General features: G+C 46.9%; 10 protein-coding genes across 10 annotated transcripts; 4 read left to right on the plus strand and 6 right to left on the minus strand.

Moving 5' to 3' along the window:
• Positions 1-49: 49 nt before the first annotated feature.
• FSST1_011585 (uncharacterized protein) lies at positions 50-301 on the minus strand (the record flags this gene model as incomplete). Its single annotated transcript, XM_083234733.1, has 1 exon — positions 50-301. The coding sequence occupies one exon, from the start codon at positions 299-301 to the stop codon at positions 50-52; it is 252 nt and encodes an 83-aa protein (XP_083081281.1).
• A 1,113-nt stretch (positions 302-1,414) lies between these two features.
• Positions 1,415-2,342, minus strand: FSST1_011586 (S-adenosyl-L-methionine-dependent methyltransferase; the record flags this gene model as incomplete). Its single annotated transcript, XM_083234734.1, has 3 exons — positions 1,415-1,942; positions 1,991-2,153; positions 2,206-2,342. 3 exons carry the CDS (start codon positions 2,340-2,342, stop codon positions 1,415-1,417), a joined length of 828 nt encoding a protein of 275 aa, XP_083081282.1.
• Positions 2,343-4,317: 1,975 nt separating this feature from the next.
• On the plus strand, positions 4,318-4,980 carry FSST1_011587 (uncharacterized protein; the record flags this gene model as incomplete). Its single annotated transcript, XM_083234735.1, has 1 exon — positions 4,318-4,980. The coding sequence occupies one exon, from the start codon at positions 4,318-4,320 to the stop codon at positions 4,978-4,980; it is 663 nt and encodes a 220-aa protein (XP_083081283.1).
• Positions 4,981-5,503: 523 nt separating this feature from the next.
• On the minus strand, positions 5,504-6,167 carry FSST1_011588 (ankyrin repeat-containing domain protein; the record flags this gene model as incomplete). The annotated part of the gene is made up of 2 exons (XM_083234736.1): positions 5,504-5,868; positions 5,969-6,167. The coding sequence occupies 2 exons, from the start codon at positions 6,165-6,167 to the stop codon at positions 5,504-5,506; spliced, it is 564 nt and encodes a 187-aa protein (XP_083081284.1).
• A 244-nt stretch (positions 6,168-6,411) lies between these two features.
• FSST1_011589 (DNA topoisomerase (ATP-hydrolyzing)) lies at positions 6,412-7,948 on the minus strand (the record flags this gene model as incomplete). The annotated part of the gene is made up of 8 exons (XM_083234737.1): positions 6,412-6,933; positions 6,979-7,050; positions 7,103-7,123; positions 7,233-7,319; positions 7,370-7,478; positions 7,527-7,593; positions 7,638-7,856; positions 7,915-7,948. The coding sequence occupies 8 exons, from the start codon at positions 7,946-7,948 to the stop codon at positions 6,412-6,414; spliced, it is 1,131 nt and encodes a 376-aa protein (XP_083081285.1).
• Positions 7,949-8,357: 409 nt separating this feature from the next.
• Positions 8,358-10,761, plus strand: FSST1_011590 (lanosterol synthase ERG7; the record flags this gene model as incomplete). The annotated part of the gene is made up of 3 exons (XM_083234738.1): positions 8,358-8,615; positions 8,673-10,385; positions 10,432-10,761. 3 exons carry the CDS (start codon positions 8,358-8,360, stop codon positions 10,759-10,761), a joined length of 2,301 nt encoding a protein of 766 aa, XP_083081286.1.
• A 502-nt stretch (positions 10,762-11,263) lies between these two features.
• On the plus strand, positions 11,264-12,673 carry FSST1_011591 (uncharacterized protein; the record flags this gene model as incomplete). The annotated part of the gene is made up of 2 exons (XM_083234739.1): positions 11,264-11,825; positions 11,886-12,673. The coding sequence occupies 2 exons, from the start codon at positions 11,264-11,266 to the stop codon at positions 12,671-12,673; spliced, it is 1,350 nt and encodes a 449-aa protein (XP_083081287.1).
• A 1,002-nt stretch (positions 12,674-13,675) lies between these two features.
• Positions 13,676-15,139, plus strand: FSST1_011592 (co-chaperone SGT1; the record flags this gene model as incomplete). Its single annotated transcript, XM_083234740.1, has 2 exons — positions 13,676-14,682; positions 14,734-15,139. The coding sequence occupies 2 exons, from the start codon at positions 13,676-13,678 to the stop codon at positions 15,137-15,139; spliced, it is 1,413 nt and encodes a 470-aa protein (XP_083081288.1).
• Positions 15,140-15,320: 181 nt separating this feature from the next.
• FSST1_011593 (uncharacterized protein) lies at positions 15,321-16,808 on the minus strand (the record flags this gene model as incomplete). The annotated part of the gene is made up of 1 exon (XM_083234741.1): positions 15,321-16,808. The coding sequence occupies one exon, from the start codon at positions 16,806-16,808 to the stop codon at positions 15,321-15,323; it is 1,488 nt and encodes a 495-aa protein (XP_083081289.1).
• A 554-nt stretch (positions 16,809-17,362) lies between these two features.
• On the minus strand, positions 17,363-19,165 carry FSST1_011594 (tRNA-intron endonuclease family protein; the record flags this gene model as incomplete). The annotated part of the gene is made up of 1 exon (XM_083234743.1): positions 17,363-19,165. One exon carries the CDS (start codon positions 19,163-19,165, stop codon positions 17,363-17,365), a length of 1,803 nt encoding a protein of 600 aa, XP_083081290.1.
• Between the last annotated feature and the right edge of the window lie 1,295 nt (positions 19,166-20,460).

Consider the following 20,460-nt stretch of genomic DNA (forward strand, 5'->3'; position numbering starts at 1 on the left):
TCCAAATCAAAGGCGCACATACTCAATATCAAGTTGCCGTTCTTATGACCTATAGACGGAGATCGGCCAGGGGGTTACGAGGAACCCAGCTGGGCAGATATTCACCCCAACCCCAGTAGTTACCAGCTCCCGCAGGATGGTCGGCACACATGCGGATTTGGCTAACATCAACACCCTCAGGAAGGTCATTGGGGTCCCATGTCATAGGCCCAAGACGACCGCACAACTTTTCGGCACCGGGGTGTTGGTCGGCAACGACCATGGCGGCCATGACAGCAGCGAGAACAGCCTGGATCTTCATATTGATTTCTGGGAATGTTGGCGAGTGTTCGCGACGTAAAGGGGTAGAGAGTCTTACATTGTGAGGTTTGGTGGTGGCTGCAGATAAACCTGGAAAGCACGTGGAGTAAGGCGATCGTATGTGAAAGGAATAAAGTTTGGAGATAAAAATATGAAACGGGATGAGGATTCTCAAAGCTTCAGTTTATACCCAAAATGCAGAGTGCTGATACGCTATTCAATACGTGGCATGACGAAATAAAACTAAACAGACTGGGTGGTTGCCTGCCAGAAGTCTTGTCGCTTACGCGCTTTATTGATCCTTCGCTTATTCAATCCTTCAACAAAGGCATGGTCTGATTTAAGAGGACGGGTAAAAGACCACGACAGGGAGTAGTTACATGAAGCCTTGCTAAAACTGTGCCGCAGTGGATGTAACTCCAAGACATTTTTGTTATAGTAAAGAAGCTAGCCGCAGCGGCGTTGTCCTAGCGGGTTTTCAACCGAAGTAAGCACAGCCTCAAATTCCTCCGACTTGGTCATAATGTGTCCTGATTCTGTGATCGAGACACGTTGCTGCATAGAGATGATCGATGTTTCTCATTTAGGCGAATGCTGTACATGATTCGCCCATCACGACACGGTTTGAGGCTTGAGCAGCTGTGAGAAATCCGTGCTTGGACGCCATGGGGCATAACTGTAACCTAAAATTCTAAAGTGTTAGCACGGGATTGTTCCGCGAATGTTTCAATGATTAGTGTTAAAGTGAAAGGTCTTTAGGTGGGAAAAAAGGGTACAGGTTCCAGACGTTAGCATATTCATCTTCAAGCTCAGACTTGGAGTACAGAGGAGGGCAAGAAACGGTATTATCAGACTGTAGTCGATTGGATATTCGCTTTCGCAAGAGTTAAACTTGCATGACAAGGATCATCGCCTTTCCGGGCTTGGAGATGACGGTGGAGATGCCAGAAAGGACTAGTGCCAGGATGACCACATCACGTGACGTGACACCTGATTTATGATTTATGCAATGGATAACTTGGGCATAACAATAACCTCTTCTGATGGTATTCGTAGTGGTAATGAATAAGAAAAAGTGTCTTTGAAATATATTTGGTACATACTTTTGCCCTTCTCAAGTACTAGGCTTTCTTCCTCTAGCAAAGAATAATTGCTGCTTGCCTCCGATCTCACTAGGCACCTGTAATGGCGTCGAAGTCCATTTCCAAGACCAATCCTCCAGTCCAGCTTTATCGTATGCAGTCTTGACCTCGTCCTCTTCGAATCCCATTCTATTAACACTGAGTTTCGAGAAATCCATTCTCCAGGTCCCCCCTTCGCCACCTTTACTGTCTGAGTGAGAAACCCAGTCAATGATAAGCAAAAGTCCACCTGGGCTCAGTCTTTTAGAGAGCTGCAAGATCATATCATCCGGGTCCTCAATGTGGTGGAGAGCCATGCACATGACTATTAAATCAAAATTGAAAAATGCAGGCGTGTCGAGTTCTGGGCATGGCGTCGATTCTGGTTCAATCATGTCGCCTTGTATGGCGTGCATCTTTGTTGGAGTATATCCTGCTTTGAGGGCCATTTTGTTGTACTGTTCTGCCATTGCTGCTGATATGTCCAGGCCTCTAACAGTGGACATGAATGGTGCGAGTGCCTGACACAATGAGTATTGATTCGATAGTGACCTAACAACTGGACTTACGCGAGATGCCACGCCATTACCACAGGCATAATCCAACATCTTTGTCGGTCTTGAAGCTGGAGGTTTGATACCAATCCAGTCTATGTTTTGTCGAAGCTCTTTTGATATTTGGTTACATAGTTCGATAATCCAAGGCCATTGGAAAATTACGGGAGAAACGTTGCTAGACTCATGTCAATACATGAAGCAAGCCAGGACATTTAATAAGAACAAACTTGTAATGAGATTTGTTGTGCTGTCCCATAGACCTTGGAACATCTTGGAGAGGGCCATGGTGATGATGGTGAGTATGGTACTGCAGGTGGTGATGGTGATGATGGCAATGAGGGATGTCTTCAGCAGGTTGTTCCATATTTCGAGACAACAATTGACGATGGTTAAGTAGGATCAATATAGCTTATTATTGTAACTTGAGATGTAGAATGAGGCTTTGTGTAGAACTCGATGCTCTCAAGGTAGGAAGCAATAAAAGGGTTTCAGTTGGCGAGAACCCTGATGGCCTCTCCTATCAATCCACCCAAGCTCACCGTAGTTGCTGATTTGTCGCAAAAGCCACTCCCGGCTGGTTCTTTCTTATAGTGGCAGCGTCATCCAACTTAATCAAATCCTCTTGTACCTGTTGGCACACAAATTCCTTACAAGGAAGACGGTGTAGACGTTTTGGCTATTGACTAGCGGCCCATATAAATTGAATGCAAAGTCAACATCCCGGGTATTGCAACCACATATCCAATACTTACCATTTCATAACTATCGACCAACACGGTAATACAATGGCTAAAGTCTAAGCAGGATTTTATTTCTCAAACTCATTCATGCTTCCACCTGATATCACCAGAAAAGGTTGGTAGTCACACCTGATTAAAATCCTCAACAAGGTCCAGCTGATGTAGACAGGGCATGGTCACAAAAGCAAAAGCATCGTCAATGGACTTGCTTCGTTTCTTTCAACTTTGCTCAACGGAACAGACCCACAGTTACAGTATGTATTGGGCCCATTATGATAGCAGTCTGTATACTAAACCTGTCTTTGTGGTTGTTATCTTAAACCTTACCTTACGTCCACCCTGTGTATACAGGTTATAGTTGTTCTAAAGGAAATGAACCTGGATCCCAGCCATTCCTTATCGACTATTACACAGAAAGAGTTCCAAATAGAAGCCTCTGATCGTCAAATGGGGAAGATGATGATTGCCAAGGTGTTACCCGTAGACAAGACAGTGGTGGCTGTTTCAAGTCTATGGTTAACCCTGACGATGTCACGACATCTCCCGAAGAGGGCAAATACAGTGCTTTCAAGGGAATTTGCTACTAAAACCAGGCGTTAGAATAAGCCTGGTTGTTTCTATAACTAGAAACAAATGTAACCATGTCAACGACATAGCTTTCCGTTTGATAAGACATGTTAGTTGGGCCTAGGATTGAATTTGATTCTAAGAATGGATTCTATTTTTTGTATAATACCTTCTCGAGCTATTTAACCAGCAGACATTAGATCTTAACACTTTACAGATTTACTGAAGACATTATGGAGGTGATAGTGATTATGCTATTAGGATCTAGATAACAAGGAAATGCTTGAACTGTGATTTCGATAGGGTAACGATCTTACCGAGCCTTGTCTATAGCAAGGCGGTGGATTAAGTTGATAACATTTCTAGTCTCGAAGCTAAGGACTGAACAAAAAGCAACAGGCTATATTTTTGTCTACCAAGCACAAGCTCTATTTGAATTGATTCAATATGGTCGAAAATTTTGACAGCTTACAGAAAGCAAAACCCAATCTACCCACCAAAAGTTACTGAGAACTGGACTGCGGCGTAGAAATAAATGATGACAATAGTATCAAAATCGACTGTACAAGCTCAGTCCATTCCTAATTCGCTTCCACAGGCGCTGATTATCTCCAATAACTGAATTTTAAACACTCCAAAGGCTTTGAGCATTCTTGTGGATATAAGTTTAATATCTCTTATTACGTTTCAACAAACGCTGCACAGACAAAGACCTCTAGTCAAGTTTTCAAGCTATTAAGTTATCAAACTCTTTGTTTGCCATAATGCGCTCTTATTTTTCACACGACATGAACAATGCTTGATATTCTAACTAGAGTTTTCCAATAGAAGAGAGGGATAAACCCTTGTTCACTCTGTTACAAGAACCATAAAGACGATATAACTTTAGATGCCTATATAAAATCACACTGATCCAATTATAGAAAGTCAAACCAATTCAACAGTCCTACTCCAAAGCATCTTCTTGCATTGTAAATCACCATTTTCAAATCAACCATCATTCAATCCCCTACCACTAGAGACTCTGCAATCATGTGCAAATTCATGGAACTTGAGTTCTCCTGCTCTACTGCAGACAACCCGCATCGACTGGAAACTCCGGGGTTGCTCCCTTGTGACGATTTCCAGAGTTGCGGAGTTGAACTGGTCGCCCTCAAAAAGCCAGATCCAGAGACTGGACTAAGCTCACAAGTATTAGTGCGACACTACGATGTCATCAAAATCGACGGTGATTGCCAGAAGTGCGCTGAGCGAAAGACCACGCTCATACAAAACGAAGAAAGAATCTTCCTAGCACGCAAAAAAGAGTCAAAAGACAGGGACAGGCTTCCAGAAGTTCCCAAGAAGGGGAGTAAGGAGAAATTCGGAGATGTCGAAACCCTAAATCAAATCCGCCAAAACAAAATTGACAATCAGCATGACGCCATCTGTGCCTCTGGACCTTGTCAAGGTGTCGCTATGGTTTCCCCTAATGGCCAACAAGGCATGTTCTGCAAGAGACATACCTGTAGTGCTACGGAATGGGACTGTCTCTTAGATATCTCGACTACTCGTATGAATCCCCAGTGTTCAATTTACTGTCCTGCGCACACTTGCAACAGACTTCGCTGCGGTCTTCGCATCGCAGATCTCTCAACTCTTTACTGTACTAGGCACCAAGCAGAGATCTATTTGAAGCTTGCCTCTCGTCAGTAAATGCAGAGCTAGGACTTTGGGATTGGGTTGAGCATGGTTTGAATCTTGTCAAGGATCGAGATCTGGATATGGGTAAAAAAGTAGGTAGTAAAAGAAACAAGCCGGTCCTGTCTTTCGTTCGAAATATGCCCTGTCTTTAGCGATTTACTGTTGTTACTTATGTCCTTGTGAGAGCAAAACGTCTTTTAGACGCTTTCCAAACCTCTTCCATAACCTAATCAAGTACTGATATTCAGGACTTTTCCACTCTTCTACCTGAGAACGGTATATCCTGGCCGGTTACTATTGTACTGCTGTGGATATATTGTTATGGCCAATACCCTTCTATTTTCAAAGATTGATAGTATACCGCCACATATGTCCTGGTCAAGGGTTGTAGTCATAAGTAATATGAAAGTGTTTTCGTTGTTCTCATAGATGTCCTAAACTCCCAATTCCTTTTTCTTTTCCCAGCCTTGAGGTCTGAGTCCTACCCTACCCACCCATATCCATTTTTCCAACCTATATCATTCCTTGGAACTTTCTACGAAGTCTCCTTCTTCTCCTCACTCTTGTCACCGTCCTCCTCAATCTCGACAGATCCGACGGCAGCTTCCAGGCCACCTTCTTCTTGATTCTCGTCCTCGAGCTTCTTAGCAGTTGACAAGAAGTACTCAGCCACGTCGTTCTTGTGGTTGAAGTAGGCCAAGTCAAGAGGAACGTAGTTCTGCTCGTTTGCAAGCGCGGGAGAAGCACCCTGCTCGAGGAGCAACTTGATGACGTCGAGATGACCGCCTAGAGCCGCCCAGTGTAGACCAGTGTTTCCAGCTTCATTTGCCTCATCTAAAAAGGCTTGCTTCTGCTCCTTTGGTCGGTTTTCGAAGTATTGGATGAGCTGGCGGACGATTTCTGGGAACTGTTAGTTTGATTTTGCACTACTATTGGGGATTTGGACTTAAGACTCTGTAATCTTTAAAGTTTCCAGATCCCGTGGATTTTCATCTCATACCTAGATGACCGTTCCCTGTTGCCATATGCAAGCATGTAGACTTGTTGGAAGCATCTTGAGCAGCTGCAACAATCTCAGCAGGGCTGGAGTTCTCTCGCTCAGCCAGAGTCTTGATAGAATCTGTCAGGTCCTCCTGCTCTCCAGATCGGGAAAAATAAATGATATCATCGATCTCGTCTTCTGTGAGTTTGGGGGCCATGATGATGCGATTGAATGATTTAATGTCGAGAATATAAAATTTTGTAAAGATGAGGGGACTGTGTGGGCAGATACCCCGCTATTTTCGCACAGTGTGGGGGTGGGCCGAGACGCAGGGTAGGCAAGTTTTGATGGCCATTTTACATGAGTATGGCATGCTACTGCAACTAAAGTTATTACAGAAATCGGATCTGTTGACTCATTTTCCGTGTCTGAAAGGTAGCCTCATCAATCTTGCGCCCAAATCATAATGTATCACTAATCAATGCCTCGCCAATCTCACCATCGAGCCATGGAAATAGATCCCCAGACTCATCTAGCCACTCGATCTCAGCTTTGACTCCAAGAACCAACATCAATTGCAGTTCGTGCTTCGTTTCTGACACTTCAGTCTCATTGTACGATGGATTGAAGATCTTCTTTAGCGTCGAGATTGCTGCGTTTCTTTCTCTCGTACTCATATAAGAAACAGGGTTGCGACATGAGGTAGAGGTGATGGACGACTGCGAAGACTGACTGAGTGTGGCGGCAACCGAATCACCAGTATAATCCCGAAAGAGATGTGTTGACTTGATACCAAGCCATTCTAGTGTTTCGGTGCCGAGATCGGCTTCATGGCTGAGTCTGTCGGATCCGTATTGGTAACACCGCCGAATCTTGACTCCGTCGGGGTCGTAGTCGAACAATCCCAAGATTGGGAGCTGTGGATATCTGGTGCTTACAAAGTTCAAGAAAGAACGAGTGGTCAGGTCTGGATACCCTTTTGCCTGCTCCAATAAGTCCACGTCTTAAGAGGTCTGACAAATACGTACAGTGACAAGTACGCCGGGGCCAGACAGAGACATCCTCCAGAATTGAGAGGAGCAGAGTGATCTGAAGACGGCCTTGACAGAAAATAAGCTTTGAAACATTTGGAGAAATGAAATGCAGTCTTACATCCTTCTCCACTACCAGAATCTATCTGGTATTGTGGATGTCAACGCCAGAAATTGACTGCACAGTTGGGATGGCTACTCCCTACTCCAATCAGACTGTTGTAAATGATAGCACATCAGGTTTGACCTACCAGGTCTCCTAAACAAGGGTTCAGCGTGCTGCCGTCATGAAGACCAATTGTCAGCGGCCCAGCTAGTACACCTTTTGAAGCTGCAACCTGCTATAGTAAGCAGTCATGCTTAGTAGGACTCAACCGAGGGGGCACACAATGTTCAAGTCTCCACGACTAATACCAAGAGTGAACGCGATATCGTCAACAAGTTCGTCTACCTCTCTTTGCTTCTCGAAGAGGTCTTGGTGTTGGTAGAAGATATGGCTAAGCCATTAGTAAGTATCCTCCTGTGTTCGGACAGAGTCAACTAACCGCTTGGTCAGGACTGTGCCAGATACAAGAGCATCATGTGAAAGCTGAAGGATGAGAAGTATGCGCGCTTCTCATGTCAGTCAAGAAATATGAGGTGCTGCAGAATATTACCAAACTTGATGGCCTCTTGCTTGTTACGACCGGGGAAGTGAACTTGCTCCGGAGTCGCATTGGAAGCCCGACGAGTAGGTTTTCTAGTAGAGAATGCAATCGACAGCTCTTGGCCTGCAGCTAAAGCGTCGATGATTTGCTCGAGAATGCCTTCGATACGAGCCACGATTGATCCGACATTCGTATTGTGAAGTATCGTATTCGTATCACTGTCATTGACTGTCAGTGATGATGGGAGGTTAGTCTGGCGCCTTTGGGTAAATTCTGCTATAGCAACCTATTGTTTGAGTAACGTCTGGTTCTTCGTCCATGTCCACTAAACGTCAGAAAGATCAAAATCGGTGATAACAATGCTGTGAATCTCTCCAAGAGATACAAAGTATTGTCCGAATACGCAGATGATGTCTTTTGTGGATGGTTGTCTTGTGTAGATGCAACCAATCCCGCGCGGACCCGAATTGACTTTCAGGGGCTTGACCGCTAAGGTCGGGGCATTTTAATGTCCCTGGCCCCGTACCGGGCAAGTGCTACCGGCAGTCCGCGGCCCTTTCCTCTAACCCAAACTGTTTAATTCCGGTTCCGTGTCAGTTTAGTTTAAAGCATGTGCTTCTGGCATGATTTGGCTTTGACAAGGGGTTTATTTCAACATCACTCCACCACTACTCTATCGATTGACTTGACTCTTGTGTTCCATTGAGAACCTCTGTACCTTCTCCAAACATGGTCGCCAACTCTAGTGGTCATGACACTAGCGCGCTAAAGTCACGTAAGCGCGCTGCTGACTCTGAGTCCGAACCACTGTTGAAACAGGGTCAGCCATTCCCCAAGCAGCCGCGCATCGGTTCAGAGTTGGACAAGACACGATGGAGGCTCAAGGACGACGACAGCCGCCACACTTGGCACTACCTTGAGGACGATGATGCTGCAAAAGAATGGCCCCAGAGTTATGCTGAGAAGTGGTACTTGAACCAGTCCCTGGTGTGTGCTCATTGTCTGGGATCTCTTGTCAAGCCGAAGCTAATATGGTCATTGTAGGATCTTCCCGATCTTCCAAAACCCGATAGTCCTTTGACAGCCGCTACGAATGGCCTCGACTTCTTCGAAAAACTTCAACTACCCAGCGGTCACTGGGGTTGCGAATATGGCGGTCCTATGTTTCTCTTGCCCAGCGTTGTCATCACCTGGTATGTCACCAGGACACCGATTCCCTCTTCTAAAGCGACAGCGATCTACAACTACATAGCTGCGCGAGCGCATCCCGAGGATGGCGGTTGGGGTTTACATATCGAAGGCGAAAGCAGCGTTTTTGGAACCTTGATGAACTATGTAGCCCTTCGTCTTGTTGGAGTCGATGCCGACGATCCTGTATTAGTCAAGGCCAGAGGCACTCTCCATAAGATGGGAGGAGCGTTGTATGCGCCGCACTGGGCAAAGTTCTGGATGGCTGTTCTGGGAGTGATGGACTGGGATGTTGTCAATCCTGTGCCACCAGAAATATGGCTACTTCCTGATTGGGTTCCTTTTGCGCCATGGCGATGGTGGATTCACATTCGAATGGTGTTTCTCCCGATGGGTTGGCTATACTCCAAGCGATGGAGTTGCGAAGAGACAGATGTTACCCGATCATTAAGGAAGGAGGTCTTTGTCGAAGACTACGCCAAGATCAAGTGGACAAACCACCGCAACGACATTGGTGTCGTCGACAACTATCACCCCAAGTCATGGCTACTCAACACAGCCAACTGGCTGATTGTCAATATCTGGAACCCTTATCTTCGGCCCAATGTTCTGAAAGAAAAGGCCGAGGCCTGGTCGAGCAAGCAGGTTGACATGGAGGATGCCAACACTGACTATGCATGCTTAGCGCCTGTCAACGCCACCATGAACACAGTCATGTGCTACGCTCGTGACGGCCCGGACAATTACGGCGTTCAAAGGCACATTGAGCGACTTGAAGAGTTTCTCTGGGTCAAGGATGAGGGTATGCTGGTCAACGGCACTAACGGTGTCCAGTGTTGGGATACAGCCTTTTTGATCCAAGCCGTCTTTGAAGCCGGCCTCCACAAGGACGAGAAGTGGAAGCCAATGTTGATGAAGTCGCTGCATTATCTGGAGAGACAACAGATCCGAGAGGACTGTGTTGACCAGGATGTTTGCTACCGTCAACCTAGAAAGGGTGGCTGGCCATTCAGCAACAAGGATCAGGGCTATGGTGTCAGTGATTGTATCTCCGAAGCAATGAAGGCCATCATCCTTTTGCAAAAAGTGGGCGGCCTCCCCGAAGTCCTTGAAGAACGAAGGCTATTCGATGCCGTTGATACCCTGCTGCTATATCAGAATGGCAACGGTGGTATGTCGTCTTATGAAAAGCGACGAGGAGGAGAGTGGCTGGAAATGCTCAATGCCGCCGAGGTTTTTGGTCGCATTATGATCGAATACGACTACCCCGAATGCACAACAGCTTGCGTGACGGCTTTGTCTTTATTCAACAAGTACTGGCCTGACTACCGCACCAAGGAAGTCAAGACTCTAATTCGAACAGCCGCTGAGTGGATCAAGTCTAACCAGCGTCCCGACGGTGGTTGGTACGGAAGCTGGGGTATTTGCTTTACATACGCTGGCATGTTTGCGCTCGAGAGTATGAAGCATATCGGTCAGACATACGCTACAGGCGAGAACTCAAGACGAGGCTGCGACTTTTTGATCTCCAAGCAGAGGGCCGATGGCGGCTGGTCAGAAAGCTACAAGGTATGCGAGCCAGAATTATTTTGAAGATCTTTACTAACACGCATAGGCCTGCGAAACTATGAAATATGTTGAACATCCCTCGGGGTCCCTTGTGGTTCAGACAGCCTGGGCTCTGGTCGGCCTGATGGAGGCTGAGTACCCCCATGTGGAGCCCCTGAGGAGAGGCATCCAGTTGATCATGGATCGTCAACAACCCAACGGAGAGTGGCTGCAGGAGGCCATCGAGGGTGTCTTTAATAAATCATGCATGATCTCGTATCCCAACTACAAGTTTACTTTTACCATCAAGGCGCTGGGCATGTTTGCCAAGAGGTTCCCGGAGGAGAAGCTGGTGCCTAGCTGGACCATGGAGGAAAATGGTATTGAGAAGTCATAGACTAACTAATACATAAAGCATGACAAGGTATACATTCACGACCTAGATTATTATACAATTTTACTTAATCAACTCAAACTCTTGGCCTTTTGCAGCCGCTTCTATCAGTGCTAAAGCCTTTGGGGTATGTTGGTTTCAGATCAAAGGCTGGGCTGTTGGGGCGCAGCATCCTGCGGCCATATACCGACCGACCACAGCTGGCCAACACTGGCTGGCCACTGCCTACTAACCTACATAATTTATACATTTTCTTGAAGGTATTCGCTGTGGGGTTCTGGCACTGGTATCGAGTGTCTGGTTGCTGCATGTAACAGCCTTTCGTCCTTGCGACAGTATTTATGTACCTTCTGCACTCATAGATCATCATTTCCTCTCTATTCTTCCATCCATTCTCCTTACCCAACTTTAGGTCAGACATTTTGAGCTTTTTAGGCCAGATTCAGCCAGGTTTTTTCTTCTTTCTTTTTTACTCTTGCTTCCTGGGCCCAGATCAACCTCCCAAATGGCTCTTACCAAAAACCAAGAAAAAGAAATCTACTTGGCCTACAAGGGCATCTTCAGCAAGCAATACTCACAACTTCGAAAGCTCAAAGGGGTCCAGCTGCGCATCAATGACACACTAAATCAATCCGTCGTACAAACTGTGATTAGAAAGTACGGGAAAGACGAGGTTGTGAAGAATGTTCGCGTGCTACTGGAAGCCCAAGTTTTCGAATCCGAGAAAATGGCGGAAACTCGTTTCTCCAAGGGGGAACCATCGCCGCCTCCAACTCCTGAGCCCGATAACTATAGACCGAGAGTAGCTGGCCAAAAGCACAATCCTGAAGTAGTCGAAGAGCTACTTCAAGACCCCTTAGACATGGGACAAAAGGGCGTTGCCTTCACCAATATCGATTTCTTACTGGGTATATCGCCAGATCCCCAAACAGAAGAGCCGGTTGAGCCAGAGGAAGATGTTCAAGTATCGAAGGTCTGCGATGTATCTTCAGCGGGGGTTGACGAGAGGCTCTCATCGACATCGCACCTGCACGAACGGGAATCGGAGACACTCAAAGACACTTCGCGTGAGTGAAAGATCGAATGGATCCAGTTTCTGAAGCTTTATACTCACATAAATTGCCCAGCTCCTCAATCGCCTGTCAATCCCCAGAAGAACAAAGAAGTGCTTGCAGTAAACCAGGCCGATCCACCTTTCAACACACAACACCTTATCCTCAAGCGGATGCAAGCCATCTTGGAACACGCATGTTTCGACTTCGCCAAGGAGAACATGCCTGATATATTGACTACCAGGCAGTGGGACTGCCCTGCAGCAGGCGAGTTGAATATCTGGGTGTGGCAACTAAGAAAGAGGTTGGAAGGTCTAAAACGTCGTGCCTGCTCGAAAGGTGTCGAGGTTTCTCTAAATTCTCTTTTAGATTCAATCTCAGACATCCGCCACTTCGCTGTTCATCGCCAGCCAATTAATGGCGACCATCTCGCATTATTGTCGAGTCACGCCGTTGTATTCTGTACTATTCTTGAGGTCCCAGACACAGATGCTCTGAGCACACTTCAGACGGTGCGAGATTCTGTCAAGACTCGCCTTGCAGAACTTTCTCATTCGAAACATGACATTTACAGCAAACTTGACACTACTCTCGAGGGGATAGCTGTGCGCCGAGCAGAGCTAGATATCCTTGAGCAGAAGATTATCCAGGAAGCGCACGACAAGTTCGAAAGTCACCGGACCATCGCCTGGAACCAGGTGGGCCATCTACTTCCCTACAGATACAACGAACCCTATACGATCAGGCAAAGCGACATCGTCCTCCGTCATACCCTGAGAGTATTGCCGAGTTTGATCCTGTTCCTTCCTACTATTCTCATCTGCTTGCTCTATTATTTGGCTTATCTCGGCCTCGGTGTTTGAGAGTTGATACAAGCGTTGCAAACCAAGAAAGCAACCGCGTAATTGGTTTAGTGGTAAAATTCTCCGTTGCCATGAAGCATAGCTCGGGGAGCCCTGGGTTCGATTCCCAGATTACGCAATAGAGGACATCGCGAGCCTTGGTATTTCTTTTTGACGGTTCGGTTGTGGTGTTTGTGGTGTGGTGTGGTTCGATATCAGGGTATCAGAACAGTTGGCCGCCAGGAGCATAAGAGACGAAATAGCTAGGCCACTTTGTGCTAATTAGATTATACTTCTTAGGCTATTTATTTTTTATAGTCTAAAGCTTAAAGGTCAATTCTTCTGCTACCCACTAGCCCGAGAAGTCGACACACGAGCAATGGATAAGGTCGCTGGTTGGTATTGCAAGAAGGCGGTTTGATGCGTCAACCTTGGAGTCGAGATATGTTGGCATCGGGTTTCTCTCTGTCAATAAAGGTCATCGTGTTGAGGATGACGTGGATGTAAATTATTACACTTGATGGTTTTACACGATTTCTAAAGTCTAATACCGACTGTAAAATAGTATACAGACATTGAATAGAGCTGGTGTAGTGCAGCCACTTCCGTTTTTGTGCATAAACGCCAGTACCCGAGTAAGAATATGTCTGTAGTGGCAAAATACATTCAGGACTTTGAAATCACAAGAGACGCAAAGAATAAAATAGTTATATTAGCATTAGTGTCTTTATCATAAACTTAGGATATTTTCTGGACTTCTTTTTAGTGCAGACAACAAGCTACAGTCATATACAGTTACAATCAAATGCTATATGAGGAGCGCATCATCCGCCCGTTTGCCCCACCAAAGCTTCCAGAACCCACCATCTAGCTTCAGCCTTTGTTTAACTTAGGTTTACTCTGACTTCTGCCTTGCTGCAACATTAAACACAAATGTCTACAAAGTTTTTGTTCTTTATTTAAAGGCACTGCCATTTCCTTTTTTCCAACCCCATACACCCCTGTGTACCTCCAGCACTCACCATGTCTTATACCACATTGGCCCAGCAGGGTCTCGCCGCCGCCGAAGCGCGCAACTGGGACGAAGCCATCGACAAGCTCACAGCCGCTCTCGAAACCTCCAAGAATCCCCAGTGGCTCGTAGCTCGATCGAAAGCCCTCATTCACCATAAAAAGTTCCATGAAGCACTCAACGACGCCAATCTCGCTTGGCACTCAGCGTATGACCGTAATAAGCGACCGCTGCTTGTCGAAGCCCACTATCGACGTGCTGTTGCCTACTTCCGTCTTGGACAATATGCCAACGCCGATGCATGCTGTGTTTACGCTATGCGCCTTATCAAAAACTTCCCTGCTATCGAAAAAGAAGACCCAGCCAAGGCCAAATGTGACGAGAATGGTTTCTACCAGGTGACCTTGAAAGATGCACAAGACGAGTCGACGACAGATGAAATAAACAGGAACAAGGGTCCCTCACTCCAACCAGCGGAGCCAGCTAATTGGAAAGACTGGCGTATAGCTAGCACTCTGCGTATGCAAATCCTATTTGCTATGGAGAAGCTCCCCGAGGATGACCCTGCCCGCAAGCTCACCACAAGCGTCAAGCCTGAGTTGAAGGAGTTGGCAGGCTTGGCGGATTTGGGAATAACCGACAACAAAACCCCTTCTGCTACTCAAAATACTGCTAATCCTGCCGTGGTCGATGATTCTCCTCCGCGAATTCAGGAATTCCAGAACAATGACACCATGTCAGTGTCCATTTTCTCCAAGAAAGTCAACAAAGACAAACTTCAAGTTGTATTCAAGGACGACTTTGTTTCTCTTGATTCTGTCGTTTGGCCCGATGGCACCGAGAGATGTCTAAGCTTCCACACATGGGGTCCTATCAACACCGATACTTCAACCTACAGAGTCACTCCCAACAAGGTTGAGCTAACACTCAAAAAGAAAAGTCCTGGGATGTGGAAGCAACTGAAGAAGGACGGGGACAACAATACAGCCTCCTCCAGCGCACTCAATGAGGAAACCGAGTATGTTCCGTACCTCTCTCCCCCAATAGCATGTACTAACCTCAATCCCAGAAAGCTCAAGCTCCTCAAAGAAGCTCGCAAGAAAGCTATGGACACCGCTGCTGCCTCAGGCGAGGCGACTTCTGCCGTTCAGGAGGGTGAAGCAACAATCATCGATAACAATGGAAAGGGAAAGGCCCCCGCTTCACCAGAATCCTCCTCGAAATATCCTGCGTCTTCCAAGACCGAAAACAAAAACTGGGACAGTATTGGCGCCGATATTGACTCCGATGAAGAGAAGGACGTTAACGTCTTCTTCAAGAAGCTTTTCAAGGGTGCTACTCCTGAGCAGCAGCGAGCCATGATGAAGAGTTTTACTGAGAGCAACGGTACCAGTCTCAGTACCGATTGGGATGATGTCAAGGACCGAAAGGTCGAGACCGTCCCCCCTGAGGGTGTTGAAGCCAAGAAGTGGTAAACATCTTATGGGGAGGAGTAACGATGATCGACGAAACATAATTCATGGCCTGCATTTGAATCGGTTAGGCGTCTCGGAATGGGAGTCAGAAAATTAGTTCTGAACATCTAAGCTTTTATTTTAATTCAAGCAATTCGTAGTCTACAGTCTCACTATACTGTGCGTGCTCTATATCCTCGTTTTAGTTTCTCAACATCTCAAATTCTCGGGGTCCCATTCTATCGATGCTCTTGTCTTTCTTCAATCCTTCGACCATTTCATCGACCTGTTCCAAGACCTTGCCAAACCGCTCTGACGCCCTCACTTCTGCATCTTCATTATCTCGGGTCCACTCCTTACCGGCTCGATACTTCGTCGCCAGTTCCTTGGGCACATGCAGCGCGCGGCTCACAAAGTCCTCTCTCGAAATATACGCTCCCCTCAACCATCTTGATCCACCACCGGCATCGAACTGATTACGTCCATGCATAATCCGTGTATTATCGAAAAGTACACACTCTCCGGGTTCCATCTTCATCTCGTACATGGCATCAGGATCATTGATCAGTCGATCGAATAGCTTCGCTGGCTCCAGCCACAGTCGCATATCGACAGAGACGTTCTGGTGTTGGTTCTGGAAAGGCGGGCTCCAGTATACACTAGCAAGGTTTTCATTTGGGCCGAGATCAAAAATCGGTCGCCTCTGTCGGTAAAAGTATCCGTGTTTCTCGTAGTGATACGGAATCATCACGCGTGAGAGATTCTTGATCGTCGGGGAAGATTGTAGGTAAAGGAGTTTGCCTGCGAAAAGGCCATCACTGAAAAGCGATTCGCCACCTTCACACGAGTTCTCCATACAATGAAGCAGTTGGATAGCAGGCGGGCTCTCAAGGTACAGCAGATCCTGGTGAAGGCCCAAGTAACCACTTGTGTAGGCTACGTTTTCAGCATCTGGCTTGGCGCGAACGTCAAACGTGCGGCCGTAGAAGGTCTCCTTGATGTTGGCGATGCGCGTGGTGATGTCAACGATGGAATTCTCATCTTTCGGTACGTTTTTGAGGAACACGAGACCAAGATTTGCGAGGTCTAGAATGGTGTGCCAGAACGCGTCGGAGCCTTTCATGAATTCGTGATAGTCGATCTTGCGAACACGTTCCTGGATGATGGCCTTGTTCCAAAACGTCCGGCCTGTCTTTGGATACACAAGTTCATGCCTTGGAGCAGGCATCTTCTCTACCCTTTTGTAACCCATTGCTTTATCAACCGATAGCCAGGGCAGTACCATCTCGTGGTCTGGGTACATGTCATTCTTAAATGAGATGCTGATACCATCTTCCGTCGAGCGAATCTTGTCAATGGCAATATCCGATGGTATAGATGTTGTGGCAAAGGTCTTTTGACCCGAGGCTGTGTCAACGCACGCTGCACAAGTACAACTGTCGCGGAGGAGGATGGCGTCTAAACTTGTCCAGCCGCCCTTCTTCTTTTTCTCTACCACGTAGATAGAGCGGTCGGCGCTGGAAATGGTAAGAGATCCATCTTTGGCTTCAAAAGAGTCTCGGGCTTCGAAGACGGGAGGCGGGTTGGCCAACTTTCTGTAGCTACTAGCTCTTTGAGCACGTACTCGAGTTAATGAGAATCCACGGGGGATCGCTTTACAGCTCTGAGTTACCAGTCGACGAGAGAACATGGTGAGTGCTCTCAACTACCTTCTATCGCTTATTCTTAAGGCGCCGACGATCAAGAGACTTAGGGGGAGGACAGAAAAGCAAAAATTGCAGGAAACGAAAAGGTCAAGTTCAGATCAAATGACATAGATATGCACCTGGCTGCCTCTATGTACCTCGGCCAAAAGGGAACGAGGTACCTTATATCTAGTCTAGTAGCTTCATGTGGGGTTGTCGGCTAAAGCCCCGCGTTTTGGAGCTGAGGACAACTTCTATCAAAAACAAACAATGGGTTGACATGATATGATGTACAGTTGTTACTACGGGACAACTATCCAAGATAGATCACAGCATGTTTTCGTAGGTAGCTTGGGTATTTACACAAATTTAATCACGAGTATGTTGCGATTATTTGATAAAGATCATGTTTTTTAATGTCTTGATATATAATATCGTGCTGTGCAATGAATTATAAACGCCTGGTCGCCTACTGTACATCAAATATCACAATATCCACTGATATGATACAAGCACATATTTCCATCCATTCAACGTTTTCTCATTAGGCGTAAACTCATCATCCTCTGTTGCGATTGCTTGACCATCGCTTGACCATCACTTCTCTGACCTTGTATAGCTTCAGGGCTTCGGCGACACCTTGCTCAAGAGCCTGCTCGAATTTGGATGGAGGTGGCACATCGACATAAACGAGCACAAGACTCTTGGTGACGTGTGAAAGGACGCGCACAGTCCCATGAAGCCATTGCCAGGTCTTTTGCGGGTTCTGCTTTCCGCTTTCCTTCCAAAGGGCATCAGAGTAGGATGGAATGACTATCAATCCAAACTCGGCATGGTCAAAAACAGGTCCTCGAGTGTACAACATCCAGTCAACACCAAACTTGATACCGCCACGAGGAACCCAACCAAGGGATCTGAAGTGGTGATAGACGGCGTAGTGAACCAAAAAGTTGTCGTCGGGCTGAAGGGCAGGGTCTTCAGCCTCAACAAGAGGGGGAAAGTATGAGTGCTGTCGGAAGAGTCTCAACAAATCCAACGATGACAACTCAGAGCCAGAAGCAGGGTCGGTAACTTGCAAGGCCCCCAAGCCGAAGCTTAGGAAGAAAGCCTCCTCGGGCATAAGCTGGAGGTGTTCCATATTCTTCAGAATAGGCTTGCTTGCAATATCCGTTTGGGCGTCTTCTTTTCGTCCGTTAAGAGCTACAGGGGAGATAGGGCGGGCATCACCCAGCCCATTCAGCTTGCCGTTGGACTCTACACGTTTGGGGCTTGGAGGGTCTGCGAAATGAAACGTAGTTGACTCCACAGTAGGAGAAAACCGGACGCTCTTGCGGCGGTTTTTCGGTCTCGTGACGTCTTCATCATCAGATGCGGAGCTTATAACAGAAGCTGTGCCATTGGTAACGGCTCCGTTGACCGAGTTGGAACGCACAGTATCCACAGACAAACCAAGTCCAGCCATATGGGATCCAGACATCCCAAGAATATTGAGCTCATCGGCAGCCCTGTCAACAGCAGGCTCACTGACGATATCTGACGCCGAGTTTGGTAGAGATAGAATGGTCTCGGGGCACACTGGCGAGGCAAATGTTGGTACAGGAATGACAGGTGCGACAGGCTGGATGGGCTTGGGCTGAACCAGGTCTGCCAATGAGTTTGGTAAAGACAGAAGTGCGGCAGGGCTGACAGGTGACTCGTAGGTTGGAAGAGCGGCGGCGAAGGGTGAAGTTGGCTTGTCAGATCCAAGCGATGCAATGTCTTTCGACTCTTGGGCTCGCAGCTTCTTTTGCTCGGCCTTTTGGGTTTTGGTTTCTTGTGCCTTAATTTCCCTCGCTTTCGCTTCTTCGGCTTCCTTCAGTCTAGTCTCTCTAATCACTTCCTGCTCTAGGCGTGCTCGCTCCCACTTGGCGCGCATACGCTCTTGACGTCTCTGCATTGTCATGATTTCGCTGACATGTGCATCAGCAAGTCCTTGTCGGACCTGCTCACGCTTAAGCCAATTTGGCTCACTACGACTTAGAGTACCCTTTCCATAGAAGCCTTGCTCCCACAAGGCTCGGGTAGAGACATCATCCGTAATGTGGACAGACGATGTAGCGGCAGACCAGGTTCCAATGTGCACAACCGAAGGTTCCGCCTTTGGTGGAGACCACAGTTGGCCTAACCACACATACGCAACATGGAAGAAGGATATGGGGTTGTTCGGGTAAAAGGCCGGCAGAGGAAACGTGCGGATCGGTGCCGGAAGGGCGTAGATCTGGTGCAATGATGGCCCTCGCTGCTGGGATTGCCGTTGGCCGGCGGAATCCGTGGTCGGCACGATACCAACGGGCTCTGTATTTGATAATTGTATCTCAGCCATTTCTCGGGGTCATCTTGGTCTTGCGACAGATGTTAGCTAAGATCTCAAGTTGGAAGAGATAAACAGAAGCCAAATTTGTTGCGTTGCTCAGATACCGTTGTAGTCTATAATATCAGAGCTTCATGGGAGACCAAATGAATGGATTCTCTAAGCATTTTGACATGGTGTCATCACCGCAACAGAACAAAACTTAAATGATAAGCTTTGAGGAACTCGGAGCACAAAGCCATGAACTCCGTGCATTCGAATAGAAGAAAAGGCTTGGAAATGAAGAAGAAGAAGAAGTCAAGAAAACCTACCTATCTAGGACGTGACCCAGGCACGATGCTGGCTGGGAATTAATCCTCGTGGCCATTCACAGCAACACAATGCTCAACCTCGAAGGGTGAACAATGTTGATTGCTCAAGTGTGAAGCTCGACCTGAGGTGCGAAGCTTCCACGAGCTGTGAGAGATTTTGTTGGTTTTTTGTGAGGATGATGATAGAGAAAGGTTGATGGGGGAAGAAAATCGAGGTTTTCTGAAATTGGAGCTCCCCACTTTGATGCCTCGTGCGCAAGGCCAACACCCAGGCTCTCCACCAAGGAGATTTCACTGACCAATCTCTCCACTTGTAGGCGACAAGCTTCATCAGGACTTGAACCTTTTTAAGCCGCATGGAGATGTTGAAAATAAATGTTCCTCATTGGTTCAGTTAAATCATACACTATCTCTCCAGAAACAAGCTACAAGTAAACAGAAGCAGGGTTTGGAGCTTTGACTGGATCAAATCGTTATGTGTGGCTAGGTACTGCCAAGCTAATATTAGAGCCCTGGCACTTCTTGACCATTAACTTGTGCTACAGAGCTTGGTTCCCAGGTGCGCCATAAACGCTGTCGTCACTCGATTACCCTACAGCACAACAGCCCATTTTTTTATTCTTCTCTTCTTTTCAGTCACTTTGGATAGGCCTCGGGGGCAGGAGTTCAGCAGCTGTAAAACTCCTTTGCTCGGATCAGCCATATTCAGAGCATTATTGCCGAAATGGTTGCTCATTAATCTTCGTACCTAGACTAGTTGATGCATGAAATATAACCAGCGGAGGCCAGCTCCAGACAGGTGGCCTTCTAAAAACACCATGGAAACCTCAATGGTAGTTCGAGAACTGACATCAAATCAGGAGCAGTTTCACGAACAGGAAAAACCATCACTTTCAAGCTTCCATTCGCCATCTTCTGGTAGCGATAAACTCGCTTTGCACAGTCAATAAGTTGTTCAATGTGTCACTCACCTAATATGTAATGCTAGCGGGGCTC

The sequence above is a fragment of the Fusarium sambucinum genome, chromosome III (assembly GCF_050947815.1).
Source record: "Fusarium sambucinum isolate potato_lamoka chromosome III, whole genome shotgun sequence".
Lineage (NCBI taxonomy): Eukaryota > Fungi > Ascomycota > Sordariomycetes > Hypocreales > Nectriaceae > Fusarium > Fusarium sambucinum.